Genomic DNA, 25,723 nt, shown 5'->3' on the forward strand with positions numbered 1-25,723 from the left:
CTCTCTCTCTCAAAATAACATAAACTTAATAATAGATAAAAACAAATAAGAATTCTTAAAAGATCTTTATTACATAAATTGGATTCCTAAAATTCCCCCCAAACATGTGATAAAGATAAATAAAAAAGACTTACTCCAGAGTCAAGCCTGGGATAATTACCAAATATCTATAAAAAATACAGCTTAGAGTACTTGAGAGATACTAGGGTCTATCTACTCCTGTAGTTATTCTAAGGTCTATCACATGACTCATCAAAATCAATAAACACCTGGTTTTCTGGACCTCATCCTACTTTTCAATAATTGCATGCATTGATGGAATGCATTGGTTTGTATTTAAGAACATAATAAAAATAGGACAATAAAACATCTTTTGGTGCCTCTAACTGGTTGACTCTGGAACTATCCAGGATATGCTTCATTCTTTATGGGAACACTAAGAACTTCTTTACTGGTTTTATTAACAAGAATAATTTCTACCTCCATGGACAATTGGTTTGCCCTTAGCTTTTTAAAAATTATATTATGTAATTGGATTTTACATAGTTCGATTTTGCCTTGGACTTTAGAAAGCTTAAACTCAAGCCTGTGTTTCATGCTTTTCAGAGCTATAGGTTATAGAATGAATTTTTAATTGAATTTCTAGTTATATATTTACTTACCTTTTTTCACTTCTATCCTTATTGTATGCAACCCAGTTTTACTTTATAAGATACATTAAATCCTTTCCTTAATGAAGCAGGGTAAAAATAAAGAAAAGGACCAAACACTTAATGTCAGTAGAGAACAATTTAGCTTCAGAATAATCTTTTCAAAAGACAGATAAAAAGGAAATAATATGATCATTCTGCTGTTGGAAGTTGTCATTTCCAACTATTCAGCAGAAAGATGTAATTACTTAAATCGGAAATAACATTATTTAAGACTTCCCTTCTCCATCTCTACTTAGCTGGTCTTTAAATGAATCAACTTATGATTCTAGTAAGTACCTTTGCCCCATGAATTGTCCCCAGCAAGATCTGAAGGCCCTGCCCTGCCCTTCCCTTCCCTTCCCTTCCCTTCCCTTCCCTTCCCTTCTCCTCAATGTTAGCCATTGGCTCTAGATCAAGAAAGTCCTTCCTCTGGGGTTTGAGGATTGCTCAGAAGCTAGGACTTGTGCCACAGTTTCAGAGGTAGATTTTTTTAAATGGCCAAAAAGTATACAGATGTCAGCCCAATTCTCTCTGTTCCATGTAGGAAGGTTTCTTTTCTTTTCTCTAAATGCTGAAGTAAACTCATTCACTTGAGGGAATTTTTCTAAAGTCCATTTCTTTTCTCTAAATGCTGAAGTAAACTCATTCACTTGAGGGAATTTTTCTCTCCCCCTTTCCCTCTCTGATTCTTTCCCTACTATGAAGCACTTGGTTTGAGGATACAAGCCCTAGCCAAAGACAAAAAGACCTAGATACCTCAGCCTTTGGCACTGGGTTAATGTTCTCTGCTTGTTCAGCATTTATTTTTTAGAATTCATGAGTGTGAATTGGACAGACTCTTCATGATGTCATCACGGTGACATGCAAGACCTGAGTTTTAGCTTTGGTGATGCTAAAGATGGAGGGGTAGGCAATGGCCAGTTTTCTTTAAATAGCTGTCTTTGTTTCCTTGGTTGCACCAAGGCAGGATTCACTGTTACTAGTTTCTGTGGACATGCTACCATCTAAAGCACACAAACATCACCCCAATTTGCAACTCTATAGTTAAGTCTTAATTTTCATCTCTTTACTAATACGTGATTCCCAATTATACCAATCAAATTTCTGAAACTAAGTGACTTAGACATAGCAGGGCCTCTACAAATAATTAATGAATGGAAGGATCCTCAACTTATTTCTCTATAAATCTTAAGATATTCGCCTCTAATTTTTCAACATATTTATATGATGGAACACATCATTCTCTCCATACGAATGCATTTTAGGCTAAGTGTGAAATTCTAATACCTAAATCATGTCAAAACTGCACAAGGAATTCTCAGTGCAGTTTCTTCCTCCAGATCGCCTGGCCAACGTTTTAAAATATCAGTGCCTGGCCTCCAAGGACTTGCCAAATCAGAATCCTTAGGGGTAAACATATAGAATTTCTATGCTTAAGAAAGTGTCAAAAGCAAGTCTCAAAAGCACTAAAATTCGGAATGGCTTGAGAAGACCCTTGACATTTGTGAAGCAAATAGCCTGAAACCCTAAAGAAATCTCTAGATTAATTTTCCCCTCAAAAGGCAGTTACTTATGCAAATCTTCATTTAGTCATTCAGTGTGTGATAAACTGGAGAGATTCATTAAGCGAACAAGCCAAGCACAGTCACCACCCCAAACAACATATTTTTCTCTAACTTACACCTTGATCTTTTAGACTATCACTTCTTATCTGACAACATCCCCTAAAATTGTTTCATTGTTCAATGCTGCGGGAAGTCTTCAGACTCCTGAACTGAAAGTTCTCCTTCTTCAATTCCATTTGGGTCACTTTAATGGACTGAGCCCCACTGCTATCATTGCAGAGCTACTCTGATTTGTCTTTAGATGGCAAGGTCATACACGCGTGGCAGTCAAGAGCCCACAGCCCCTTATGATTCTGCAGATGAAGCTGTACTGGGGAAGAGGGTTGTGCCAACTGGTTGGCTAACATTTATATGTAATGAATAGCACAGTATCATCCCAAAATAATTTCAGAAATAATTACCATAAGGATAGTAGCAGTTACAAGGGAAGCCTTTGTCCTACATAAAATTCTCTTTTGTGATCACAGAAACCTTTTTGGGAGGTCCAGGGCTTCTCCAAATATTTCCGTATTACCTCATTTGTGCCAAGTAATGGTCATGTGTCAGCAGAATATAAAAACTTACACAACACAAGAGTGTAATTTGTTTATCCAAGTCTTTCCGAATTCCTTCCTTTGAACTTTTTACCTTCTTGCCTATACTGTTCAAGAGAAAATGAATATGCATCATCCTGACCACCTTTTCTTCTGTTCAGGAAGTATCTCTTCTCTCCACAATGAACAGCTTTCACTTGTGCTTCTTCTCTTGTCCCATCCTGTCTCTGTCTGAATCTTTTTCTATCCACAAACCACCTATTTCTTTACCTTCCATCTATCCTTTTACATTATTTCCTTTACTTCAGACTTCTACAAAAAATATCCAAGTCCCTGAAATTCTGAAAATAAAACAAAACCAAAACCCTTCCCCGAGTTCCTATATTCCCCTTCTTGAAATACAGCACCTGAAAGGTTTACCTCCCCACCTTTCTTCATCTTCTATTCACTTCTTACTTGCAATTTCAAGATCAAGAGTTTTCTTTATTTCCTTTAGTGATTTTTGCTAAAACCACTAAAGATTTCCAAACCCAGTTCTAAGCTAAGCTTCTCACCCATGTTTCACTCTATTAAAAGACCCACTATTTCTTGAAGTACTCTCCACCCTTGACCTCTGGGTCATTTTTTACGTGGTGCTCTTCTCTGACAGCTACTTTGCATTGTCCATTAGGGATTTCCTTCCCTTTTTGGTCCATTAGCTTTTGGGGTGTTCTAGAGTCCCATGAACTAAATTATTGGTAGTAATAGCTGAAGTGGTAGAAATTGGTGAAATTACCAAGGGGGTGGGTAGATATAACAGAACAAAAAGGAGGTCTCCTCACATTAAGGAGAAAAGCAGTGAAAGTAGTAAAGACAGTATGGAAGGCAGAGCAATAAGAGAGGATGAAATAAAAACAAAAAGGCATAGTAGGAGGGATTTGTAAGAGGGACAGCTAATGTGTGAAATGTCCCAACTGCCAACCTCATCCTCCCTGGCTCCCCCAAAAAGTCAAGGAGAAAAAGAATTTCAAGACACCATTATATTTGAAAATTAGGTGCTTTCAGGTGAAAATCAATTGTAAGGATTTTAGGAGTGAGTGTCCTTTAAGGAAATAGAATAAATTAGTGAAGGCTAATCTTGAGGAATTTAGACAATTTTTTGTATATAGAAATTTTTGTATATAGAAACACATGGTCTGTAAATGTTTAAATGATTGGCCTGTAACATTTAAAATTTCCTTTACATTTTGCAGGACTTGTTTTTCGAATCCCGACAGAATATAAGATGTCGCCCAAAGTTGCCCCAAATCCATAACCAACTCAATGACTGCAGCTCTAATTAAGCCTAAACATGCATTATTATACCCTCAAATCAGCACCCCAAATCACACCTGCTCTGTCTTTACTAGCTGAGTCTAAGAAAGTAAGCTTCCTGTAATGTATCAGTCAGGGATGGACCACAGGGATCTAACAAATACTGAATTCAGAGAAAGAAAGCCATTCAAAGAGTAATAACAAAATGCTTGAGTAGGCAAATTAATCTAAGGGTCCAAGTTTTTCCATCATATTACTCATTAAACAGGCAGGTGCCTGTTCTTTCCTTCAAGGGAAAGAATAATGATGGGCTACACCCTTTTTTCAAAAGAGATAAATCATTTTGAGGGTACATACAAAGAAGGTGGCAACCATAATTCTAAGTTTTTGTTTCTTAGCTAAAGAATCTGATTCAAAATATTTAAGAAACTGTAGACTCTTTATAGGTGAATCTCTATGTAGAATCTATACCTGTCCAATAGAAGGTTATGGTTTAATTCAAAGAATGCTAGAACAGAGGATCAAAAGCCTGACTTTACATGCTGGTTCAAATCACTTGGCTTCTGAGTCAAATTTTCTTTAGTTGAAAAATGAAAAAACTCAGATCCATCTCACAGGATGAGAAGGTACAGAAATTTTTAGAGTGCTAGACATATTTAGTATAGTATTATAACAGATGAACTTTACTATAGCTGCATGATTAAAAAGCCTTGTAAGTCAAAGTCAGACATTTTGTAATAAGGTGACACTCATAGTTGAGACATCTGGGGAAGAACTAATATTTGATTTTCAATGTGCTTCTATGAGTTAGGCAAACCAAAAAGTACACAGTAGAGTCTTTGAACATGTTTTATACACGTTTGTGAAAAGTCAAATCTACAGTGCACAAATATTATACATGCAGATGTTTTATGTTTCTATCCAGATTTAGCTGCGCTTAAATACATTTAAAGGATTAATTTCACAATTATATGCAAATCAGTGAAACTTATTGCATTTCTGCATTCAAAAGTTGTTTTTCTTCTTTTATATACTAAGGTATCTTGCATTTCATTCTATTTGCCCTAGAGAAGAAAATGAATACCCAGTGAATCATGGAGACTTAGACATGATTGCTGAAAGATTACAAATCAGAAAATTATAGGAAGATTAAATTAATTACGGGTGGAGTACGTTATTCCACCTCTGTGATATTTATATAGAATTTCAATTGATCTATTTTTAAATTTTACATTTAACTGCATTTTAAGTTACAAACAGGCTTAAAGGGAGTAAATTTATGACAAGAGTCATCATTATGTATGAATTTGCCGTAAAAAACGTTTTTTAGAAGCAAATTATTCAATGAAGCTGCAATACTTCAGTAATGTGAAGTTAAGGTTAATTTTCTAAATCCTCTTTTCTTTTCTAAGGTTTGAGGTAGATAAATGCAAAACATTTAGCATGATATAACTAAGATTTAAAATGCATACTAACCATGTGGAGCCCGAAAGGCCAGCAACGTAAGTAGCACAGTCCAAAATTCCTGATTCATATAGTGCCTTCATCACACCGGAGAATCCGACCATGGCTCGGAACCCTCCACCTGAGCCCAGTATGGCCACCACAGGCACCTGGGATGATGAAACAAAGAGATCATTTGTGAAGCCATAAAATACATTTCTGTTTTGTTTCAACTTTTATGTTGTATGTTCTACATTTGGTAATCAGGAATTGTAAATTCCATCATACCTTAATAATAACTAATTTTTAAAAAGGAAAATGTTTCATATAAGACAATCAAGAATTAATGTCTCTTAGAAGGCAGACATTGCTAAAACACCAACTAACTCTATTTAAAAATAACGACAACCATGACTCCCTATATTTACTTGACCCTTTGCAGTTTTTGGCTTGCTTTCGGGTGCATTTTTTTTATCCTCTCAAAAATCCTGCAAGGTGAACAAAAAAGTCTTTGCTTATTCTGCAGATGGAAGTTCTACAATGGTGATATTACTTGCATAAGGCCTATTAACTGGTGACTTCTGGTTAAGTAAGCACTGTGCCCTCTTGGCGCATAATTCTTACTACTCCTTTATGCTGACTCATTTCAAAATACATGCTATTATTCAAGCAATTAAAAAAGAATGTGACAAGACCTAAAAAATTTATTTACTCTTTAATCTATTAAATAAATCTCATTGAGCGGTCTCTATCTTTCAGTCATCACAGGTGGATCCGGGGAATATAGTTTATTTAAGTGAGGCAGAAACATAATAATAATTATGACAATAGTACGAATGGGGACAGATGACATCTGTTGAGCAATTACTATCTGATAGGAACTGTTCTAAGTATTTCATAGAAATTATCTCATTTGATAACCACAAAATCCACATGAAGATTTTACAGGTTTATAGGATTTTATGCTCTTTTATAGGTGAGCAACCAAGGTACTTGGAAGCAAGACCTCGAAAACTTGTTCTGGGTCATGCAACTAATAAATCGCAGTCAGGAGTCAAACCCCAGGTTCCTACATTGGGGTTCATGCTAACATGCCTTACTAAAATAAAGTGCTACAGGTTGGGAGTACGTGAGGTCCAGAAGGTGTGGTGAATTCCAATCAGAGAAACTGAAATGGTAGAGAGAGCTTCATAAATAAAAAAAGAAACCGGTTCTTAATTTTAAAGATGCACAGTTATTCAATAGGGAGGGACGAGGGCAGGGAAGGAGGCCGGTCTGGAAATGGAAGCAGCATGAGTCAACCAAGAGTTTTCCCAGTAGAGAAGCAAAGGCTGTCTGCAACATGACTAAAACACAAGTGTTTGTTTGGAGAGGGAGAGATTGTCATTTTCTTTGTGGTCCTCAACCATTATTGCTTAAGAGAGCTGGTGGTTTCTCTCTCTACTCTAGGGAACAGCTCTTAAAGTGTACACAGCTCTCAGGGTGTCCACAAGGTCAAAACTATTTTCATGATAGCAGTAAGAGGTCATTTGCCTTTTTTTGTTCTCATTACTTCACGAGGGTGTGATGGAGTTTTTCAAGAAATTACAGGATGTGTGATATAGCAACAGATTGGATTCAAAAGCAGATAAGAGAATCCAGCTGTTTTCTGTTAAGTCAAACAACAAAGATACTTGTAAAAATGGATCTCATTTTTTTTTGGTTCTTGAAAATTTGATTATTTTCATAAAATGTTATTTATATTAATATGACATCAACGTATTTAAATTTTTTAAATGTTTTTATTTACTTTTGAGAGAGACAGAGACAGAATGTGAGTGGGTTAGGAGCAGAGAGAGAGGGAGACACGGAATCTGAAGCAGGCTCCAGGCTCCGAGCTGTCAGCACAAAGCCCGACGCGGCGCTCGAACTCACAAGCTGTGAGATCATGACCTGAGCTGAAGTCGGACGCTCAACCGACTGAGCCACCCAGGTGCCCCAACATCAACGTATTTAAAATAAATACACATTTTAATAAGTTTTCTCAGTTTCAGTTTTTAATATCGTAAATATCCATAGAGATAGCCCACATAAATAAAATCTTTTAGAAGTTTATGATATTTTTTAAGAGTATAATGGGTTTCTGAGACCAAAATGGTTAATAACAACTGCTTAAGACTATCAGGCACATGGTGAGTACAATCCAACATCTTCCAGTAAAATTTAGAGTCTTTTGAGGACAAGACAGTGGGAAGAACAGACAAAGGCATAGGGAGTGGATGGAGGGAAATATTTACTGGACAGAGAATGATGTGGAGGCATTGTGAGATTGCCAGGGAGAAGAGGTGTCTTTTGTTTGACCTTGTTTCTCAGTGATAACAATTATCAAAGAAGAAGTCAGAGACAGAAGACTGAGCAGTTCATGGAGCAAAGATATTAGATCATGGAGCAATTCAAGGCTTTAGAAGAAACAAAGTGAAGAAAGAAGCCCCCATGGGTAGCAGAGCAGAACCTGAACTGTGTGGGGATGCTCTGACTGGAGTTAAATAAAAATTTCCTACTGTTATCAGGTTTTCCTTTCTACGTATGTGACAAAGTCTCATTTGCAAAATCAATGTCCAAATCATGGAGCTCATGTGCAGAGATGAGCTCAAGTATTTTCGGCAGTTCCATCTTATCTGTAATAGTCATGGTATCCTCTTCTTCTGAGGTGCGAATGGCAAACAGTTCCTCCTTTCTTCTACCCCCTAAAGCGAAGCTTGTGAGGAGAGAAACAGAATCAAGGTACATTTACAAGGAGAAGCTGGTGACTGACCTGACGTTAGGCACAAAAGAGGAAGGAGTGTGGTCAGACTGTTAGGGTTTCTAGCTTTGCTCCCAGCAGATGATGCGGCCATTGCCCAGGAGAAGAACCCCCGGGGCAGGGGGCCAGCTGCAGGGGAAATACTGCACTCAATCTCAGAAATGCAAAATACACAACACGGATGCATCGTGTTCCAATCACTTGGATTCTGATCCTTGGGTATTCATTGACCAATGAGATATATATATATATATATATATATATATATATATATATATATGGAACTATTATTTTAGAACTAGAAGGACCAAAAGTCTATCAAACTCTTATATATGGAAAGGGAAGTCTTAGCGGAGATAGGACAGTGAAGAGCCCGACACCTAGGACTAATTTCCTCATCCAAGGCTTTGTCTAATACCAAGTGGTCCCAACCTGGAAGACCCTAGGCATCCTAATTAGATGCAGTTTGGGGACCTCACTGATGAAAACGCATTCCACCGGCACAATGGAGCAATTTAAATGGCTTTGAACCTGTGTATATTTAATTTTTTTTTCAACATTTTTATTTATTTTTGGGACAGAGAGAGACAGAGCATGAACGGGGGAGGGGCAGGGAGAGAGGGAGACACAGAATCGGAAACAGGCTCCAGGCTCCGAGCCATCAGCCCAGAGCCCGACGGGGGGCTCGAACTCACGGACCGCGAGATCGTGACCTGGCTGAAGTCGGACGCTTAACCGACTGCGCCACCCAGGCGCCCCGAACCTGTGTATATTTAGATACACAGAATGTTCTCAAACATAAATGTTTAAATTGTCAATAAAGTAAAATACATAAGCTCTTAAAAACTGATCTGGAGGGGAAGGAAAGCTAAGATAGAAAACAGAAGTGGTTTATAAAGTGGGTGAGTGGAGCACAGTACAGTGTAGTTGTAAACAGGCCAGCTAAGAAGTTAGAAGGAGGAGGGATTTGAATTAGGCCTTGAGAGAAGAGTTGAGTTTATAGGCAATGTAGTAATAATAGTGAACATTTATTATTGCCATGTGCCAAGCACTGAGCCTAAGATCAGGCCAAGATCGTCACTCTCTCTCTCAAAAAACAAATACACATGTTATTTTTAATAATAACATTAAACCTATACAAATCAGATAGTTTAGAGAAAGAAAACCCTTAGTAATGGAGTACACTGCTCAATACAGAACATACAAACTGTATTGTTTGGAGCCAGATTTAATAAGAAAAGTTGGAAAACTGAACATAAGACCTTCTCCAATCCCCAGCTGTCCTTCTTCCTAAGCCAGTAGTCCAGCATAACTTATAGATGCCTATTTTATATTGTTAGGAATTTTCTGGAAATAGCCACTTGCTCTGGAATTCGTTGTTGTATAACCCATTGTTTTCATTATTGCTTTATAGTAAGTTCTTAAAGAGAGTTTTCACATAAGATTTTTAAGTCTGATATCTGAGCTGCTATCAGGTAAAAAAATGTCAGATGTTTGCACATAAAAATTGAATAATCACATGATGGAAAGATTATGAAGATTATAATTACCATCCTCATTTATTACATATGAATCAATCTGTTTTTATGTCTATCATTTAATTTTCATAACTCTATGAGATATATATTTTCACCTACATTTTAAAGATAAAGTAATTGAAACACCAAGAAGTTTCATTTTTCCATTATCATAAAGCTAGAAAGTAATGTCCTGTGGATTCAAAGCTGGATCTGTCAGACTCCAAAGCTTTTAATTCACTATGCTCCACTGTCTCTGAAAGCTTTCCTTACAACTAGCTTTGTGACCCAAGGCAAAGAAAATCCTCTTTGAACTCTGTTTACTTCTATGTAGAAATATTGGGTACAATGAACAACCTTGAGGCTTTTTGCTACTAGTAACACTCTAGGTTCTATAACTACTACAGAATATGAATTATAAAACTATAAAAGCACAGGATAGGGGCGCCTGGATGGCCCAGTCGGTTAAGCATCTGACTCTTGATTTCGGGTCAGGTCGTGATTTCAAGGTTCGTGAGATTGACTTTCTCATCAGGCTCCATGCCAACAACACAGAGGCTGCTTGGGATTCTCATTCTCCCTCTCTCTCTGCCTCTCCCCCACTCACACATACACACACACACACACACACACACACACACACACACTCTCTCTCTCTCTCTCTCTCTCTCTCTCTCAAAATAAACTTAAAAACAACCTATAAAAGTATAAATTTTTATTAACTACAAAAACGGGAGATTAAACTTATCAAGAAAATACTGTGTACCTGGTATGAGCTTGGGTACTTTCATTCAATGTGTTTCATTTAATCTTCCCAGGCCTCTAAAGGAGATCAGCATTATTTCCATTTTTCAGATGAGCAATTCAGTGCACATAAATACCTTGTCCACATACAGACAGCTGTTAGGTCATAGAACCATGGTGTGAACAAAGGTGTCACTGACATGATAATTCATTCCCTTTCCTTTTACTCACTGTTCAGAAAGACAGGGTAATCTTTATTGAAAAAAACCATTTGATATTTAGCTAATTTATATTTCAGATTCATGTGTCACTTCAGATGATGTCAGCACAACTTTACCTAACAAATGAAGGCTAACTTTTGATGTTTTAAATGTCTTGGTCATTCCAAAATAGCTTCAAAGAAAGCTGGAGAGTTATAAGATGCAGCTGTTAGACCTGGCTCAAAGTCTAAACGATTTAAACTAAAGGTTATTGAGAGTTTTGGGGTTATATTTAGACCTTATAGCATCAGAATTTGTGCATAAATGATATCAATGAATATTTCTCATACTTCTCTCATACGATTACAGGAAATGAATTTGCACTTACCAAAAATCCTGTGGTTTTGATTAAATTATTGTGATGCAGGGGCATATGGATATTATTAATTTCCTCCCTTGCAAAAGAAAACTCTAAAATGCTTAAGGATTTTTTTTTACATTTTCATAAATTTTTATGGTCTGAAAATTATACAGAGACTTTTTGCTTCCTTGGCTCTCCTATTAGTCAGGGTTCTCCAGAGATACAGAATCAACAAGATGTATCTATATATCTACCTCTCTAGAAAGAGATTTGTTATATAGAATTGGCTCATGAAATTAGGATGAATGGCAAGTCCAAATCTGCAGTATGGGCCAGCAGACTCCAGAACCAGGGGAGTCAATAATACAGTTCTAGGGGTGCCTGGGTCACTCAGTTGGTTAAGCATCCAACTTCAGCTCAGGTCATGATCTCACAGTTTGTGGGTTTGAGCCCTGTGTCAGGCTTTGTGCTGACAGCTCACAGCTCAGAGCCTGCTTCAGATTCTGTGTCTCCCTCTCTCTCTCTCTCTCTCTGCCCCTCCTCGACTCACTCTGTCTCTCTCTCAAAAATAAAATAAACATTAAAAAAATTTTAAAAAATACAGTTCTAGTCTGAAGTCTGGCAGGCGGAGACCCAGGAGAGCCAATAGCGCAGATGAAGAGAAAGGCAGTCTGTTGGAGAATTCCCTCTTGCTCAGGGAGGCTGATCTTTTTGTTCTGTTCAGGCCTACAAATGATTGTACACCCCCTCCCCCCCCACATTACCCATGGCAATTTATGTACTGAAAATTCACTGATCTGAATGTTAATCTCACCTAAAATCACCCTCCAAGTTGACACATGAATTTAACCATCATAGCCCCATTTCATGTTTTAAAGAGGTAAGAGAAAAGTATGTAACCACCTCTGTGCCAAAACTATCAAGTCTTAAAAATAATGCTCAAAAATTATGAAAAACACAAAGAGAAAATTTTTTCCTTGGTAAATTATTCATTTAACAAACATTTTTCACTTGTTATTGGGAAAAAGGTGTTTTTAATACATTACTGATATTAGATAAAAATGTACTTCATTATATTTAGTAAAATATAGACTTAAAATATTTTACTTATAGTACTTTTTAATACACCTAGTCCAGTTCATTAAATGCATTTTTTAATTTCTAAGAGGGCTTATTATTTTATTGACTAGTATGAAAGAGGACTACAAATCAAAAAAGTTAAGAAGTGTTAGAATTACTTATGCCAGTTCCTCACTAGTAGTATCAAAGACAGATGGTTATAATCATTTGGATTGTTATGTGTTTGGGTTTCATTTTTGTTAGTAATTATCACTTACAAATTATCCCTTTTTCTCTTTTCACTGATAAAATCAGGCAAATAAAAAGGGAAACAAAAGCAAAAATGAACCACTGGGACCTCATTAAGATACAAAGCTTCTGCACAGTGAAGGAAACAATCAACAAAATTAAAAGGCAACTGACGGAATGGGAAAAGATATTGGCAATGAATCTGATAAAGGCTTAGTATCCAAAATCTATAAAGAACTTAACAAATTCAATACCCAAAAAACAAATAATCCAGTGAAGAAATGGGGAAAAGACATGAAGAGACACTTTCCAAAGAAGACATCCAGATGGCAGGGTTGATGCCTGGTGGCTCATTCAGTTAAGTGTCTGACTTCAGCTCAGGTCATAATCTCGCTGTCCTTGAGTTCAAGCTCCGTGTTGGGCTCTATGCTGACAGCTCAGAGCCTAGAGCCTGTTTTGGATTCTGTGTCTCCCTCTCTCTCTGTCTCTCCCCTGTTTGTACTCTCATTCTCTCTCTCTCTCAAAAATAAATAAACACTAAAGAAAAACAAGAGGGGCGCCTGGGTGGCTCAGTTGGTTGAACATTGACTTTGGCCCAGGTCATGATCTCGCAGTTCATGAATTCAAGCCCTGCATTGGGTTCTGTGCTGACAGCTCAGAGCCTGGAGCCTGCTTCGGATTCTGTGTCTCCCTCTCTCTCTGCTCCTTTCCCACTCATGTCCTGTCTCTGTCTCTCAAAAATAAATAAACATTAAAAAAAAATTAAAAAAAAGAAGACATCCAGATAACTAACAGACACATGAAAAGATGCTCAACATCATTCATCATCAGGGAAATACAAATCAAAACCACAATGAAATGCCACCTCACACCTGTCAGAATGGCTAACATTAACAACTCAGGAAACAACAGATGTTGACGATGCAGAGAAAGGGGAACACCTCTGCACTGCTCGTGGGAATGCAAACTGGTGCAGCCACTCTGGAAAACAGTATGGAGGTTCCTCAAAAAACTAAAAATAGAACTACCCTACAACCCAGCAATTGCACTACTAGGCATTTATCCATGGGATACAGACATGCTGTTTTGAAGGGACACATGCACCCCATGTTTATAGCAGCACTATCAACAATAGCCAAATTATAGAAAGAACCCAAATGTCCACTGACTGATGAATGGATAAAGAAGATGTGGTGTATATACATACATATATATATATATATATATATATATATATATATATATATATAATGGAATATTGCTCAGTGATCAAAAAGAATGAAATCTTGCCATTTGCAACAATGTGGATGGAATTAGAATGTATTATGCTAAGTCAGTCAGAGAAAGACAAGTATCATATGATTTCATTCATATGTGGACTTTAAGAAACAAAACATAGTGGAAGGGATGAAAAAATAAGATTAAAAACAGAAGGAGGCAAACTATGAGAGACTCTTGAATACAGAGAACAAACTGAGGGCTGCTGGTAGGGTGTTGGGTGGGGGGATGGGATGAATGGGTGGTGGTCATTAAGGAGGGCACTTGCTGGGATGAGCACTGGGTGTTATATGTAAGTGATGAATCACTGAATTCTACTCCTGAAACCATTATTACACTAAATGTTACTAACTTGGATTTAAATTTTAAAAAATCAGGCAAATAAAGAATGAATGTCACAAATTCCACATTATTGAAATTTGTTTCTGATTATTTATTTCTATGCCCTCTAATTTGCTCCCAATTATCTCTATGTTCTTGCCAGTTTTTTTTTTTAATTTTTTTTCAACGTTTTTTATTTATTTTTGGGACAGAGAGAGACAGAGCATGAACGGGGGAGGGGCAGAGAGAGAGGGAGACACAGAATCGGAAACAGGCTCCAGGCTCCGAGCCATCAGCCCAGAGCCCGACGCGGGGCTCGAACTCACGGACCGCGAGATCGTGACCTGGCTGAAGTCGGACGCTTAACCGACTGCGCCATCCAGGCGCCCCTGTTCTTGCCAGTTTGAAGAGAAATCTGGTATGAATATAAAATCAGAACCCTTTCTTCCTCTACTTTTACTGAAAGTCAATTTTCCACAGTGCCAACCACCTCCAAACCCTCTGCCCCACAAAGCAGAGTCAAAGCACTTGAACCTGCATTCCAGGAGGTAGCCAGGTCCTGGTTTTACAATTTTCAACTGACCAGTCCAATTTATAAAAGGTGCCAGAGAAGCTCTATTGAAAATTAGAGAGCCAATCCTGTAAATGTAAAGGAGGACAGAAAATGTAGCATTGATTTTTTTAAAGACTGATTATCTCCATATTAAAACTGTTAGGTTTTACACTGCTAGTTTGTACATCCTAGGTTGTTGCTGTTGTTGTTATTATTATCATTATTATTATTTATCATTTGGATTAGAGTATAGAAGCAAAGTTGACAATTGTCGAGTCTGATTAACCAGTGCATCCTCACAGTATTAGCAATGGTAGGAGCAGACATGGCTGCCCGGACTTATGTAAATGCTAATCCCTGCAGTGTGCATTGCCTCCCCACCACCCTGTGCCCAGTACCAACCCTCCCAAGGTGCTTCCCAGTCCATTTCTGGTCAGAAACTTGGGCAACATCTTTGTACACAAAGAGAAGGAGCTCACTGGCTTGGTTTCCTTCATGAAACGTACAAAAAATAGTGTATATGATCTCGTTTCAACGTATTTACATTTTTTTCCCCCAGCACAGTCATAATTTCACATGTAAAATTTAAAAAGTGAGTTTACGTTAAATTAAAATATATTATTGTTACTAGCATTTTGTTTTCATCGGGCCGCTGGCCCTTCGAGCCCAGTAAGCTTCCTCACATAATGCCTGATTTATAAAACAAATCACTGAAAACTGCAGCAAATCCAGCACCTGTCCCCATAGGCCTCCTCCTTCCTTGCTCCTGACACATGTGTTCTTACGTGCCTCCCCCTGAGCCTGTCTCCCCGAGAGCTCTGTGGTCTGCAGGAGTCACCTGCCTCATAGTGGACAACCCTCCTGAGTGCAGTCTGGGCCGCTTGGACATCTACTTTCTAGACCAACTTCCAGGTCTCTTATTCCTTTGGCTGTTCACATCCCACCACTACCTCAGAGGAGAAAAACTCCAACTCCACCTTGTGAGTCCTCGGGAGTTCACACCCGCCCAGTGCTCCTTTCTGGCCTCTACCCTTGGGAGTTTCACACTGTCTTCCCTGTGATACTTGCAGTCTGGGAGGGGAATAGGAATTGAGAGTACAAAGGGCTGTTGTCACCAGGAAGGGAGGAAGCAAGAGGAAGAATATTCTAGATGACAGAAACAACACAAACGAGGAATAAGAATTCTTATTGACTACTCAAGGTTGACTTCTATTACCTCTTTGCTTCTTTCTCTGTCACCAAATGGACTCTTTTCTCTAGTCTTTCACTTCCTTTATATGACAAACTTAAGTAAGAATAGCACTCACAGAATATATTACTCAAGGTCCGTTTTGATTTTCATCAAAAGATATTTGTTTAAATTGAAAGTATCTCGTAAATTGTGCCTTGGGACAAAACACTTTCTCTTTATTCTCTGGTGCAGGTGAAAGTAAATTACTTTCTCTTGCTTTCCCACTATTATAGTTCCAGACTCTAGTCCCCTAACCAGCTTTGCTTTGTTATGGTCAGTTACTAGGGAACATAAAAACTAGTGAGTAGCATTTCCCTTCACAGAAGACTATAATCTGGGAACTTCATCTGACCAAGAAGTATTTTCAGACCAGAAAATTCATAAGAATGGCCTCTGAACGATCCAACTATGCCAAAAATCCCCACGTACAGAGGCTTGCAGGTCTTAGTCATAGGAAAGATCTCAGGCCTTTATTCATAAAGAAATCACACTAGTCAGAGACACTGTTCTAACAACAAGCCTGCTTATCAGATTTGAATTCCACAACAGCAAAGTTGAAAGAGAAAGGAGTGGTTTGAAGAAATTACCTCAAGGGAGCACATAAGGCATGGAGAGATGGCAGCTGATTGGAAAGGAGACAGACCTGAGAACACTCAAATCCATTCAGTCAGGACGAGGAATGACCTGTCACTTTAGAAAGGCTTCCATCTAAATGATTAAAATCAATACATTTCAAAACTTCTTTTTAATTATTGAGAATACATTTTTTTAAAGTCTTAGTATTTAAGAGAATAAACTCTTGAGTTATTAGATGCCTCAGCTCTTTGACTAACTCATTGTCCAGATGGAAAAGCTCAGATTTTATTAAATTTGACAATTATTGCCCTCGGGTGTTATGCAACAGAAGAGCCACACTCAGGTACAATACTATTTTTTTGAGCAACTACTACATGCTCTTACACATTGTGCTGGAGGCTTATAAGCAGTAGTACTCATCCTGTGACCTAATAAAAGCCCCAGGCTCCATTTTACAGGTGAAGCACAGAAGTGAAGGACCATGCCCAAGTTTATGCTGCTCTAATTTATTTGACATTTCAATTTGACACTGAAGTCCTAAACTGGATACTGTCTGTTGAACACTTGGAATAAGATGAGCACAGTCTCTGCATTGAGAATTAAGAACTGAACAGAAAGTGAAGTCTTATCAGAGAGCAAGGGAATTGGGAACTTAAGACACCCTTCTCACCAAGGAGTAACATAAAAATAGGAAAGGGACGCCTGGATGGCTCAGTTGGTTAAGCATCTGACTTCAGCTCAGGTCATGATCTTACGGTTCATGAGTTCCAGCCCCGTGTCGGGCTCACTGCTGTCAGTGCAGAACGTGCTTCGAATCCTCTATCTTCCCACCCTCTCTGCCCCTCCCCTGCTCATGCTCCTTCTCTCTCAAAAATGAAGAAAATTTTTTAAAAAACAGGAAAACATTACTTGTGGGGATGGGTGGTTCTGAATATATCTAATCTAATTATTCTGCACAAGAGAAAACAACTCTAGACCGAACCGAAACAACTACAATAATTCCAGGAACGACTTCCAAAAACACGGATTTAATATTTTTGAAGAAATTTCCACAGAACACATAATTACTTTATTCTCCATCCATTGCAGAAAAGCCAATTAGTATGAATATTAGGCCAAGTTTCATTTTCCCAGGAACGCTCCTTTTTCCACAAAAAGAGGAGTGCCGAAGGGCAGAGAGAGGGGGACAGAGGATCTGAAGCGAACTCTGTGCTGACAGCACAGAGCCCAATGCAGGGCTTGAATTCCTGACCTGTGAGATCATGACCCGAGCCAAAGTCAGACGCTTGACCAACTGAGCCAGGCACCCCGCCCCTGCACACATACGTTTCTAATTGAACAGTTCAGGCTGGGATCTTTTCCTCCAAACCTTCTCCTCCACCTGTGTCTCCTGCCTCACGACCTGATTCTGTGTTCCTGGGTTCGGAGTCTCTGATCCCTCCCTCTAGCTACTTCATCCCCTGGAGGCAGTGCGAAGCTACCTCCTGAATCTGTGCCCTGACTCCCACAACGCAAGACTTACTGAGGGTCTACTGTGTGCTAAGGAGCCTTTGCCAGGTGCTGGGAATATGAAGGTTAAATAACACAGCCACTGCCCTGGTCTTCATGTAACTTATATTCCACTGGAGAGAAGAGACATTAAACGAATATCTGTACAAGTATTTTTTAAGTATATGTGTTGTAAATGCTAAAAAGATAATGTGCATATATTGGTGCCATTAATATAGAGAATATAACTGAGATCTAACAGATGTGGGGGGAAGGAGGGAGGAGCTGGTGAGGACAACAGCTTCAGAAGAAGCTAAGTATGTGGTGCTTAAAGTTGGGAGGGTCCTAGGTACCCCAAAAGGCGGTGGGGCGGGGACAGGGTGGCACAGGGAAGCACAGAGAGGAAAGGAGAGGAGGGAAGCACACAGAGAGAGAAGAAACTGTGTGGAAAAGCACCACATGGGGAAAGGTTCTGAGGGGACATGGGACCAAGAGGCACCTAGTGAAGGAGTGTGGTGAACTGGGGGTGAACTGGCAAAAATGGATGCTAGAAAGATGCCAAGAAGCCAATCCTAAGAGCAGTAAAAGTTTTTTAAGCTTGGGTTTGAGAGCGAACAGGACATGGGGGGAGGGAGGACAGGCCTTACTTATGCGTTACTTATGCATTTAATAAAAGGATAGACCAATAAATGGATGGACAGGTGGATGGATGGGTAGATAGATGATAGATCAGTGAAGGGAAAAATGAATAAATGGACAGATAAATAGCCAAAAACTGGTTTACACATTACATGTTATTGAACAATAAATGATATTTATTTTCCTGGAAATTAAGGGAAGAAAAAAAAGTTAAAGTACAAATGAAGGATTGTACTTCCTATATTTGTTTACAAAAATATTTTAATTTTAAGATCTCTCTATCATTAGGATGATGAAAACATTAAAAAGTAGAGGTCATCATTCTTAACTATTTGGTCAATCTGGGATGATAAACTTTAGCTTCCTGTGATGAAATATTAAGAATTTGAAACATTTCCTTTTATCTCTCCCATTCACATCTACGTAGTTTGGTAAACTGTGTTATCATTGACAAGACTTGTAGCACTTTCTTCTTGTTTGGTGATGATAAGTCTCACAATTGTTTAATCTTAGTCCATATTAAAGTTAATTCAATGATCCCAGAGGGGAGGGAGCTAGAGCGATGGCCAAAATGGGCAAAGGGAGTGGGAGATACAGAATTACGGTTATGGAATGAATAAATCACAGAGATGAAAAGTACAGCACAGAAAATATCATTAACGGTGTTGTAATAGTGTTGTGTGGTGACCCATGGGAGCCACACTTGTGGTGGGCACCACACAATGAAGAGACTTGTTGAAACACTGTGTTGTACACCTGAAACTAATTGCAACATTGTGTGTCAAATATACTTTAATTAAAAAAATAATAAAAATAAAATAAAATTAATTCAATGATCTTTTTACATCTGAGGCTAATCTTTTCTTACTATCAATAGCTTGTTTGTGTGTAAGTATGCCTACGCCTCTTTGTAAAACTGTACCTGATCAATATTGCTAAATATGGGCAGCATTTGTGATGATCTTCCTCAAAGAATCTTTATTTACGAAACACTTACCTCATCTTAAAAAACTGAAGATATAATGCTCAAACTCAATATTTCCATACTTGGGTGAAATTTGGGAGACGGTACAAACACAATTATTATTGAATTGCAGTAACATTTGAAAATTTTCCAACTCACATCGCGCGTAGAATACAGGCCTCTACTCTTCTCTGGACCCAGGAGTTTCTTCATGTTTTCCTTTATGTTTTCTTTCCTCTGTTGTCTGAAAGTCTTCTCCTGATCACACAGAGCCATACTGAATCGGAGGTCTGGGGATGAACTGTATAGAGAACATAGTCATGAGCCAATGTCCCCAGTAGCCTTGTTAAAATCACCCAGTCCCTGGTAGCTAACGCTGATACCTGCTCACTGTTCCCCTCAAGCCATTTCCTAGAAGGGGAGCTGAACAAGGGTATAAAATGATGGCTGTCTTAAAACTGTATGTTCCAAGGTGTGTTTCCAGAAAATATGGAGTAGGAGATGCTTTAGAAAAAACAAGCAGGCACACGAACGGCCAATGAGAAATTCATCATATGATAGTAAAGACTTCGGGAAATATTTCAGAAAATAAAGCTGCTGAGATCTATTTGGCACAGTATTTCCCAAATTTATTTGATCAAGAATTCCTTCCCCTGGCCCTTCGTTCCCCACTTCTCCATGACATACCACTGATATTCCAAAGAGTCTATGTTCTGTGGAGCATACAGGCAGAAATACTGTCTTAATGAATTGCCTTGTCTAAGAGATGTCCCCGTGTGACAAAAAAAAAAAGGCACTGCTAACGCTAGAACTTCAGACAGCGACGAGTAAGTTTGACTGGAGGATTTCAGAGCTCTTACATTGTATACCCTTCCTAATAATAGCAGCGGCGGCAACTTCTCAGATCCCTAGATTATGCCAGAAACCACTTTAGATATGTAGGCATGTATCACTGCAGAAATAATGGGAGTAAATCTCACACGTTATTATACAATATATTATTTTTCTAACTACCTATTACAGATTAAAAAAACCAAAGCTCTGAGAGGTTAGGATCACAGAGCAAATAGATGATGTATTTTCCTCAATGCAACAATTCCTCACAAACAAGTCCAATATTGTATTCTAAAACCAGCTTCTGAATTTAAAAATAGTAAAAAGCAGGAGCACTTGGGTGGCTTAGTCGGTTAAGCAACAGGTTCTTGATTTTGGCTCAGGTCATGATCTCACGGTTCATGGGATAAAGTCCCATGTTGGGCTCTGCACTGACAGTGAGGAGTCTGCTTGGGATTCTCTCTCTCTCTCTCTCTCTCTCTCTCTCTCTCTCTCTCCCTCTGCCCCTCCCCGCTTTCTCTCTCTCTCTCTCCCTCTCAAAATAAATAAATAATTTTTTAAAAAAATAGTACAAAACAAAACAGAACAAGAAAACAGAGACCTCTATGTTGTGATGCGAATAAATCCAAATGTGGAAAGTAAGAATTTCGCTGATAAAATATTGTCTCTTTACCATTCATAAAAGTAAGTCCTTCCCTTCAGAGTGAATTAAAATTAAGGAAACTTCTGTTAATTCAGTGCATTTATTCCTCGTAAAACATAGGCCAAAAGAAGAGACTCCATAGCCTCTGGGCTATGTACTCTATAATGATCTTTGTTTACCAATAATATTTTAATTACTATTTCCCAAAGGACAAACATGGATAACTCACAAAAGAGGAAGTATGATTAATAATGAAAAACAGAAGAATACTTAGCTTCACTAGCAAATTTTTAAGATACTGTTATTATTTAACAGTTTTTAAGAAATATTTTAAGTATTTATTTTCTAGTACAAAGTAAATATATTCATTTTGAAAATATAAATTTGCAAAACACTTTTGAAAGTCATCAAGTGATGAGCACCAAAAATAATTAAAATGTATATTCCTTTTGAGTAGTTCTATTTTTGGATATATGCTTTAAGAAAACTAACTGTAGGGACACCTGGGTGGCTTACTCAGTTAAGCATCCTACTCTTGATCTTGGCTCGGGTCATGATATCATGGTTCATGAGACGTAGCCTCAAGTCAGGTTCATGCTGACAGTGCAGAGCCTGCTTGGGATTTTCTCTCTCCCTCTCCCTCTGCCCCTCTCCCCGCAAAATAAATAAACTTTAAAAAACAGAAAATTAACTGTAAATTTTGAAAAGAGCACTTAGCCATATTACCCAATAATAAAAAATGATCAGTATAAGCACATCAAAGCATTGGATTGCACAGTTCTTAAATTTGATTATTATGAAGCTTTCCAAGGAGGAAAAGAGTTACGAGTGAATCAGTAAGAATTTTTTAAGTCAAGTCTTAGGGGTAGACTCTCTATTATTATTTATTACAATATATTAGGTTGAGTATCTTCTAACCACTTTGAGAAATAAAAATCTCACCTGCACAGTTGTCTCTGTGAATCCATCTCAACTGTGTTTCCTTTTCTGCTCCTCAGAGTAATCACTACCTTAAACTTGCTCTTTATTATTCCAATGTATTTACACATTTATGAATTACAATTATTTATAAATTTATACATTTATAAATTATAAATATTTATAACTTCAGAGTATATATTTATATCTCTAAAAAATACATAGAGTCATTTTGTATGTTTTTAATTTTTTTATAAATTCTATCAACTGTATGTATTCTGCAATATTTTTTCCATTGACCATTTTGTTTTTAAGATTCATCTGTATTTGTATATATAGGAACAATTCAAACATTTTTACTATTGTGAAGTATCTCCATTATATGATTATAGCATAAGTTATTCCATGAATATTGAGGTTGCTTCAAATTTCTGCAAACTATTACATTTTTACTATGAACTTGTGGTGTACATGTGGAAAATTTTTCTACTTTGTATTAATATAAAATAATATGTGCTCTTTTTCTAAAGAACATCTCATTAAATCATCACAACAGATATGCTTACAAAGTACTCTTTTCTTACTTCACAAATGAGCAAAAGTGTCATTAAAAATGTTTCAACTGTTAACACAATTAGCAAGAGGCTGATTTAAAACTAGGATTTCTCATTCTGGAACTACTGTTCCCTGTAATATACTAGGTAATATACTTGTAACATACTATGCTGATCACTATCCTACATTAAACACAAGGGCCATGATTTTTCAAAAAACCTATGAACAGAGCAATGAACACAGATATTTAGAAGATAAGACTTTTACAAACATGTAAAAGAAAAATAAAAAATGTTGAGTAATTTTATAAATACAATAACAAGTTTGGTTCATTTATTTTCCTCTTTTACATATTATCTTTAACTGTTTAATTTGATTTCTTGATTTTGTTTTATATCCAATGAAAAACATTCCATGGAAAGTTACATTTTTCTTTAAAGAACATTTCTGGGGCACCTGGATGGCTCAGTTGGTTAAGTGTCCAACTCTTGCTTTTGGCTCAGGTCATGATATCGCAGCTTCGTGGATTTGAGCCCCACGTCAGGCTCTGTGCTGGCAGCGGAATCTTAGGAGTCTCTCTCTCTCCCTCTCTCTCTGCCCCTCCCCCACGTGTGGTGTCCCTGTTTCTCTCAAAAGAAATAAATACACTTAAAAAAATAATTTCTAAAGGGGCGCCTGGGTGGCTCAGTTGGTTGGGCAGCCAACTTCGGGTCAGGACATGATCTCGCGGTTCGTGGGTTCGAGCCTGCGTGGGGCTCTGTGCTGACGGCTCGGAGCCTGGAGCCTGCTTTGGATTCTGTGTCTCTCTGCCCCTCCCTGCTCATGTTCCGCCTCTCTCTCTCTCTCTCTCTCTCTCTCAAAAATAAATAAGCATTTAAAATAATAATAATAATAATAATTTCTAAGAACATTTCCATTTCAGAGTCAAGACAAATGAACAGATAAAAATAGTTTGATCAAAGTTCATTATAAATATATAGTTAATTGCTTCTGAACATATGTATCTTATTTAGCTGAGTTTTTTTCCTCTATTTTTTGATATCTGTACTTTGTTAAAGCAAATTTCTTTTACATAATATGGTCCTAATTACATCAGTGAAGATCATTTCCCATTAAGACAAATAGCATGACTTTCTACTCAAATAGCAAAAGTTCTTTTAATCTCATGCTAAAATCTCATGTTATACCACATTTTTAAAAATTTTAGACAGAGAAAGAGAAAGCCTGAGTGGGAGAGAGGGGCGAGGGGGGTGGGAGGGAGGAGAGAGGGAGAAGGAGAGGGAGAGAGAGGATCTTAAGCAGGCTTCACAATGTGGGGCTCAATGCCAAGACCCTGGAATCATGACCTGAGCTGAAATCAAGAGTAGGATGGTCAACTGACTGAGCCACCCAGGTGCCCCCAAAATATACCATGTTTTAGCAAGAATCAACACAATGCAAAATAATGCAACTCAATTATTTGGACTGTCCTATGAGACTTCCTGACATATCTTGAGGGACAAGTAGTAATTTATGCAATAATTTACAAGGTTGAATCAACGTGTTCTAGGAACCTAAATAAGTGAAAGAAATACCGAGCCCAATGTCAACGTGTCCCTCAGCATTCATTCGGCAAATCACAACATAGGAGACTGTTACACTAATAAATGCAGTGTTTGGGTGAATTAAATGTGGACTAGTTACTTCGGTAAAACCCACTTCAACAGGGAAGTTCAAGGAGACACAGAGAGTTTGAAGGAGGTTGGATGTACTGAACTCGGTGTTAGATCCAGCTAATTCTCCAGGCAGGCCTAACTCCCCTAAGATGCACCATTTGAAAATAAATAAATGATTTTCCAACATTTCTTTTGGAGGCTACTTTGAAACAGCAACGTGCTTCATGGAACTTTACTATCTCTGTGAACAAAAACAATCTCATTTTCAGTTTTTCCTTTTTATAGTTTCCTGTTTATGTTTACTTTCATGTTCTTGAGTATCTATCTGAATCAACAATGAAAAAGAGGCTTAACTAACCATATTTGTTCATTTCTACGGGAAGTAAACCAGAGGGAGGACTCTTTCTAAAAGCCCTTATTGACCTGATAAAAACTACCGGGAAAAGTAAGCAAAGATACAAAATTTATTATTTTTTAATGCCATAGCTATTAGGGAAGAGCTAAAGAAAAGTTTTATTTAATGTGTTTTTTATGTTCAAAAGCTCGCAGAATTATTTCTTATTTTAAAAGTGGACCCTTAACAATTAAAATAAGATAGTGAATCACTCACAATATTTTCCACCCAATGAAATAAATGCACTTACCAAACTTCAAGAGACATTTCCAGAAACATTTCAGTGACCTAGAACAGACACATTCATCAGATTCGGTCATAAAATGGATGTGTATTATATATAATGCAAACAAAGTCAAAACCATTTTTGAGTGCCAGATTGTTTTTAACCTAAAAGAGTCCTAAAAATAAAAGTAACATAGCTTCATGGAGGTACATCAATAAATACATGTTTTTGCTATTTTTCATGATATAAATCTATTTAATCAGTCATTTCAGTAAACATAAGAACTGCTTCTGCATAGTTGTTTTCCTCCTCCACTAAAAGGAGGTAGTTGAATTCTGCAGTCATTATGGATGAGACACAAAAATTGCCTGAGCTCTAGGGGCACCTGGGTAGCTAGTCGGTTAAGCGTCCGACTTTTTTTTTTTTTTAATGCTTACTTATTTTTGAGAGAGAGACAGAGCATGAGTGGGGGCGGAGCAGAGAGAGAGGGAGACACAGAATCTGGAAGCAGGCCCCAGGCTCTGAGCTGTCAGCACAGAGCCCGACGTGGGGCTCGAACCCATGAACCGTGAGAGCATGACCTCAGCCTCAGACACCTAACCGACTGAGACTCCCAGGTGCCCCTAAGTGTTCAGTGGCTCAGGTCATGATCTCACGGGGCTCACAGGGTCGAGCCCCATGTTGGGTTCTGCACTGACCACGCAGAGCCTGCTTGGGATTCTCTCTCTCTCCCTCTCCCATGTGTGTGTGCGCACTTCACACCCCCTCTCTCTCAAAATAATAAAACATTTTTGAAAAATTGCCTGAGTCCTAAAAAACTATGAAGATATTGTGCCTGTTATTCAGGAACTGTCCCCGGGCCTCCAGACAGAGGCAGAAGTGGTCAGGAGGTTAAAGAAAGCCTGGGTGAAAATTCACACGTGTGCATTTGTGACAAATGTGGGTTGTCA

General features: G+C 38.0%; 1 protein-coding gene across 2 annotated transcripts in view; it reads right to left on the bottom strand.

The window, feature by feature from the left end:
* PLA2G4A (phospholipase A2 group IVA) overlaps nt 1-25,723 on the bottom strand; it is a 159,418-nt gene that overhangs the window by 51,309 nt on the left and 82,386 nt on the right. For both annotated transcript variants that reach the window (XM_030301815.2, XM_030301816.1), the window contains 3 exons: nt 24,798-24,835; nt 19,708-19,849; nt 5,620-5,756 (listed from right to left, as the gene is read on the bottom strand). In XM_030301815.2, coding sequence (XP_030157675.1) covers nt 5,620-5,756; nt 19,708-19,849; nt 24,798-24,835 — 317 coding nt within the window. The remainder of the gene's footprint in view (nt 1-5,619; nt 5,757-19,707; nt 19,850-24,797; nt 24,836-25,723) is intronic.

The sequence above is a fragment of the Lynx canadensis genome, chromosome F1 (genome assembly GCF_007474595.2).
Source record: "Lynx canadensis isolate LIC74 chromosome F1, mLynCan4.pri.v2, whole genome shotgun sequence".
In the NCBI taxonomy this organism is placed as follows: domain Eukaryota; kingdom Metazoa; phylum Chordata; class Mammalia; order Carnivora; family Felidae; genus Lynx; species Lynx canadensis.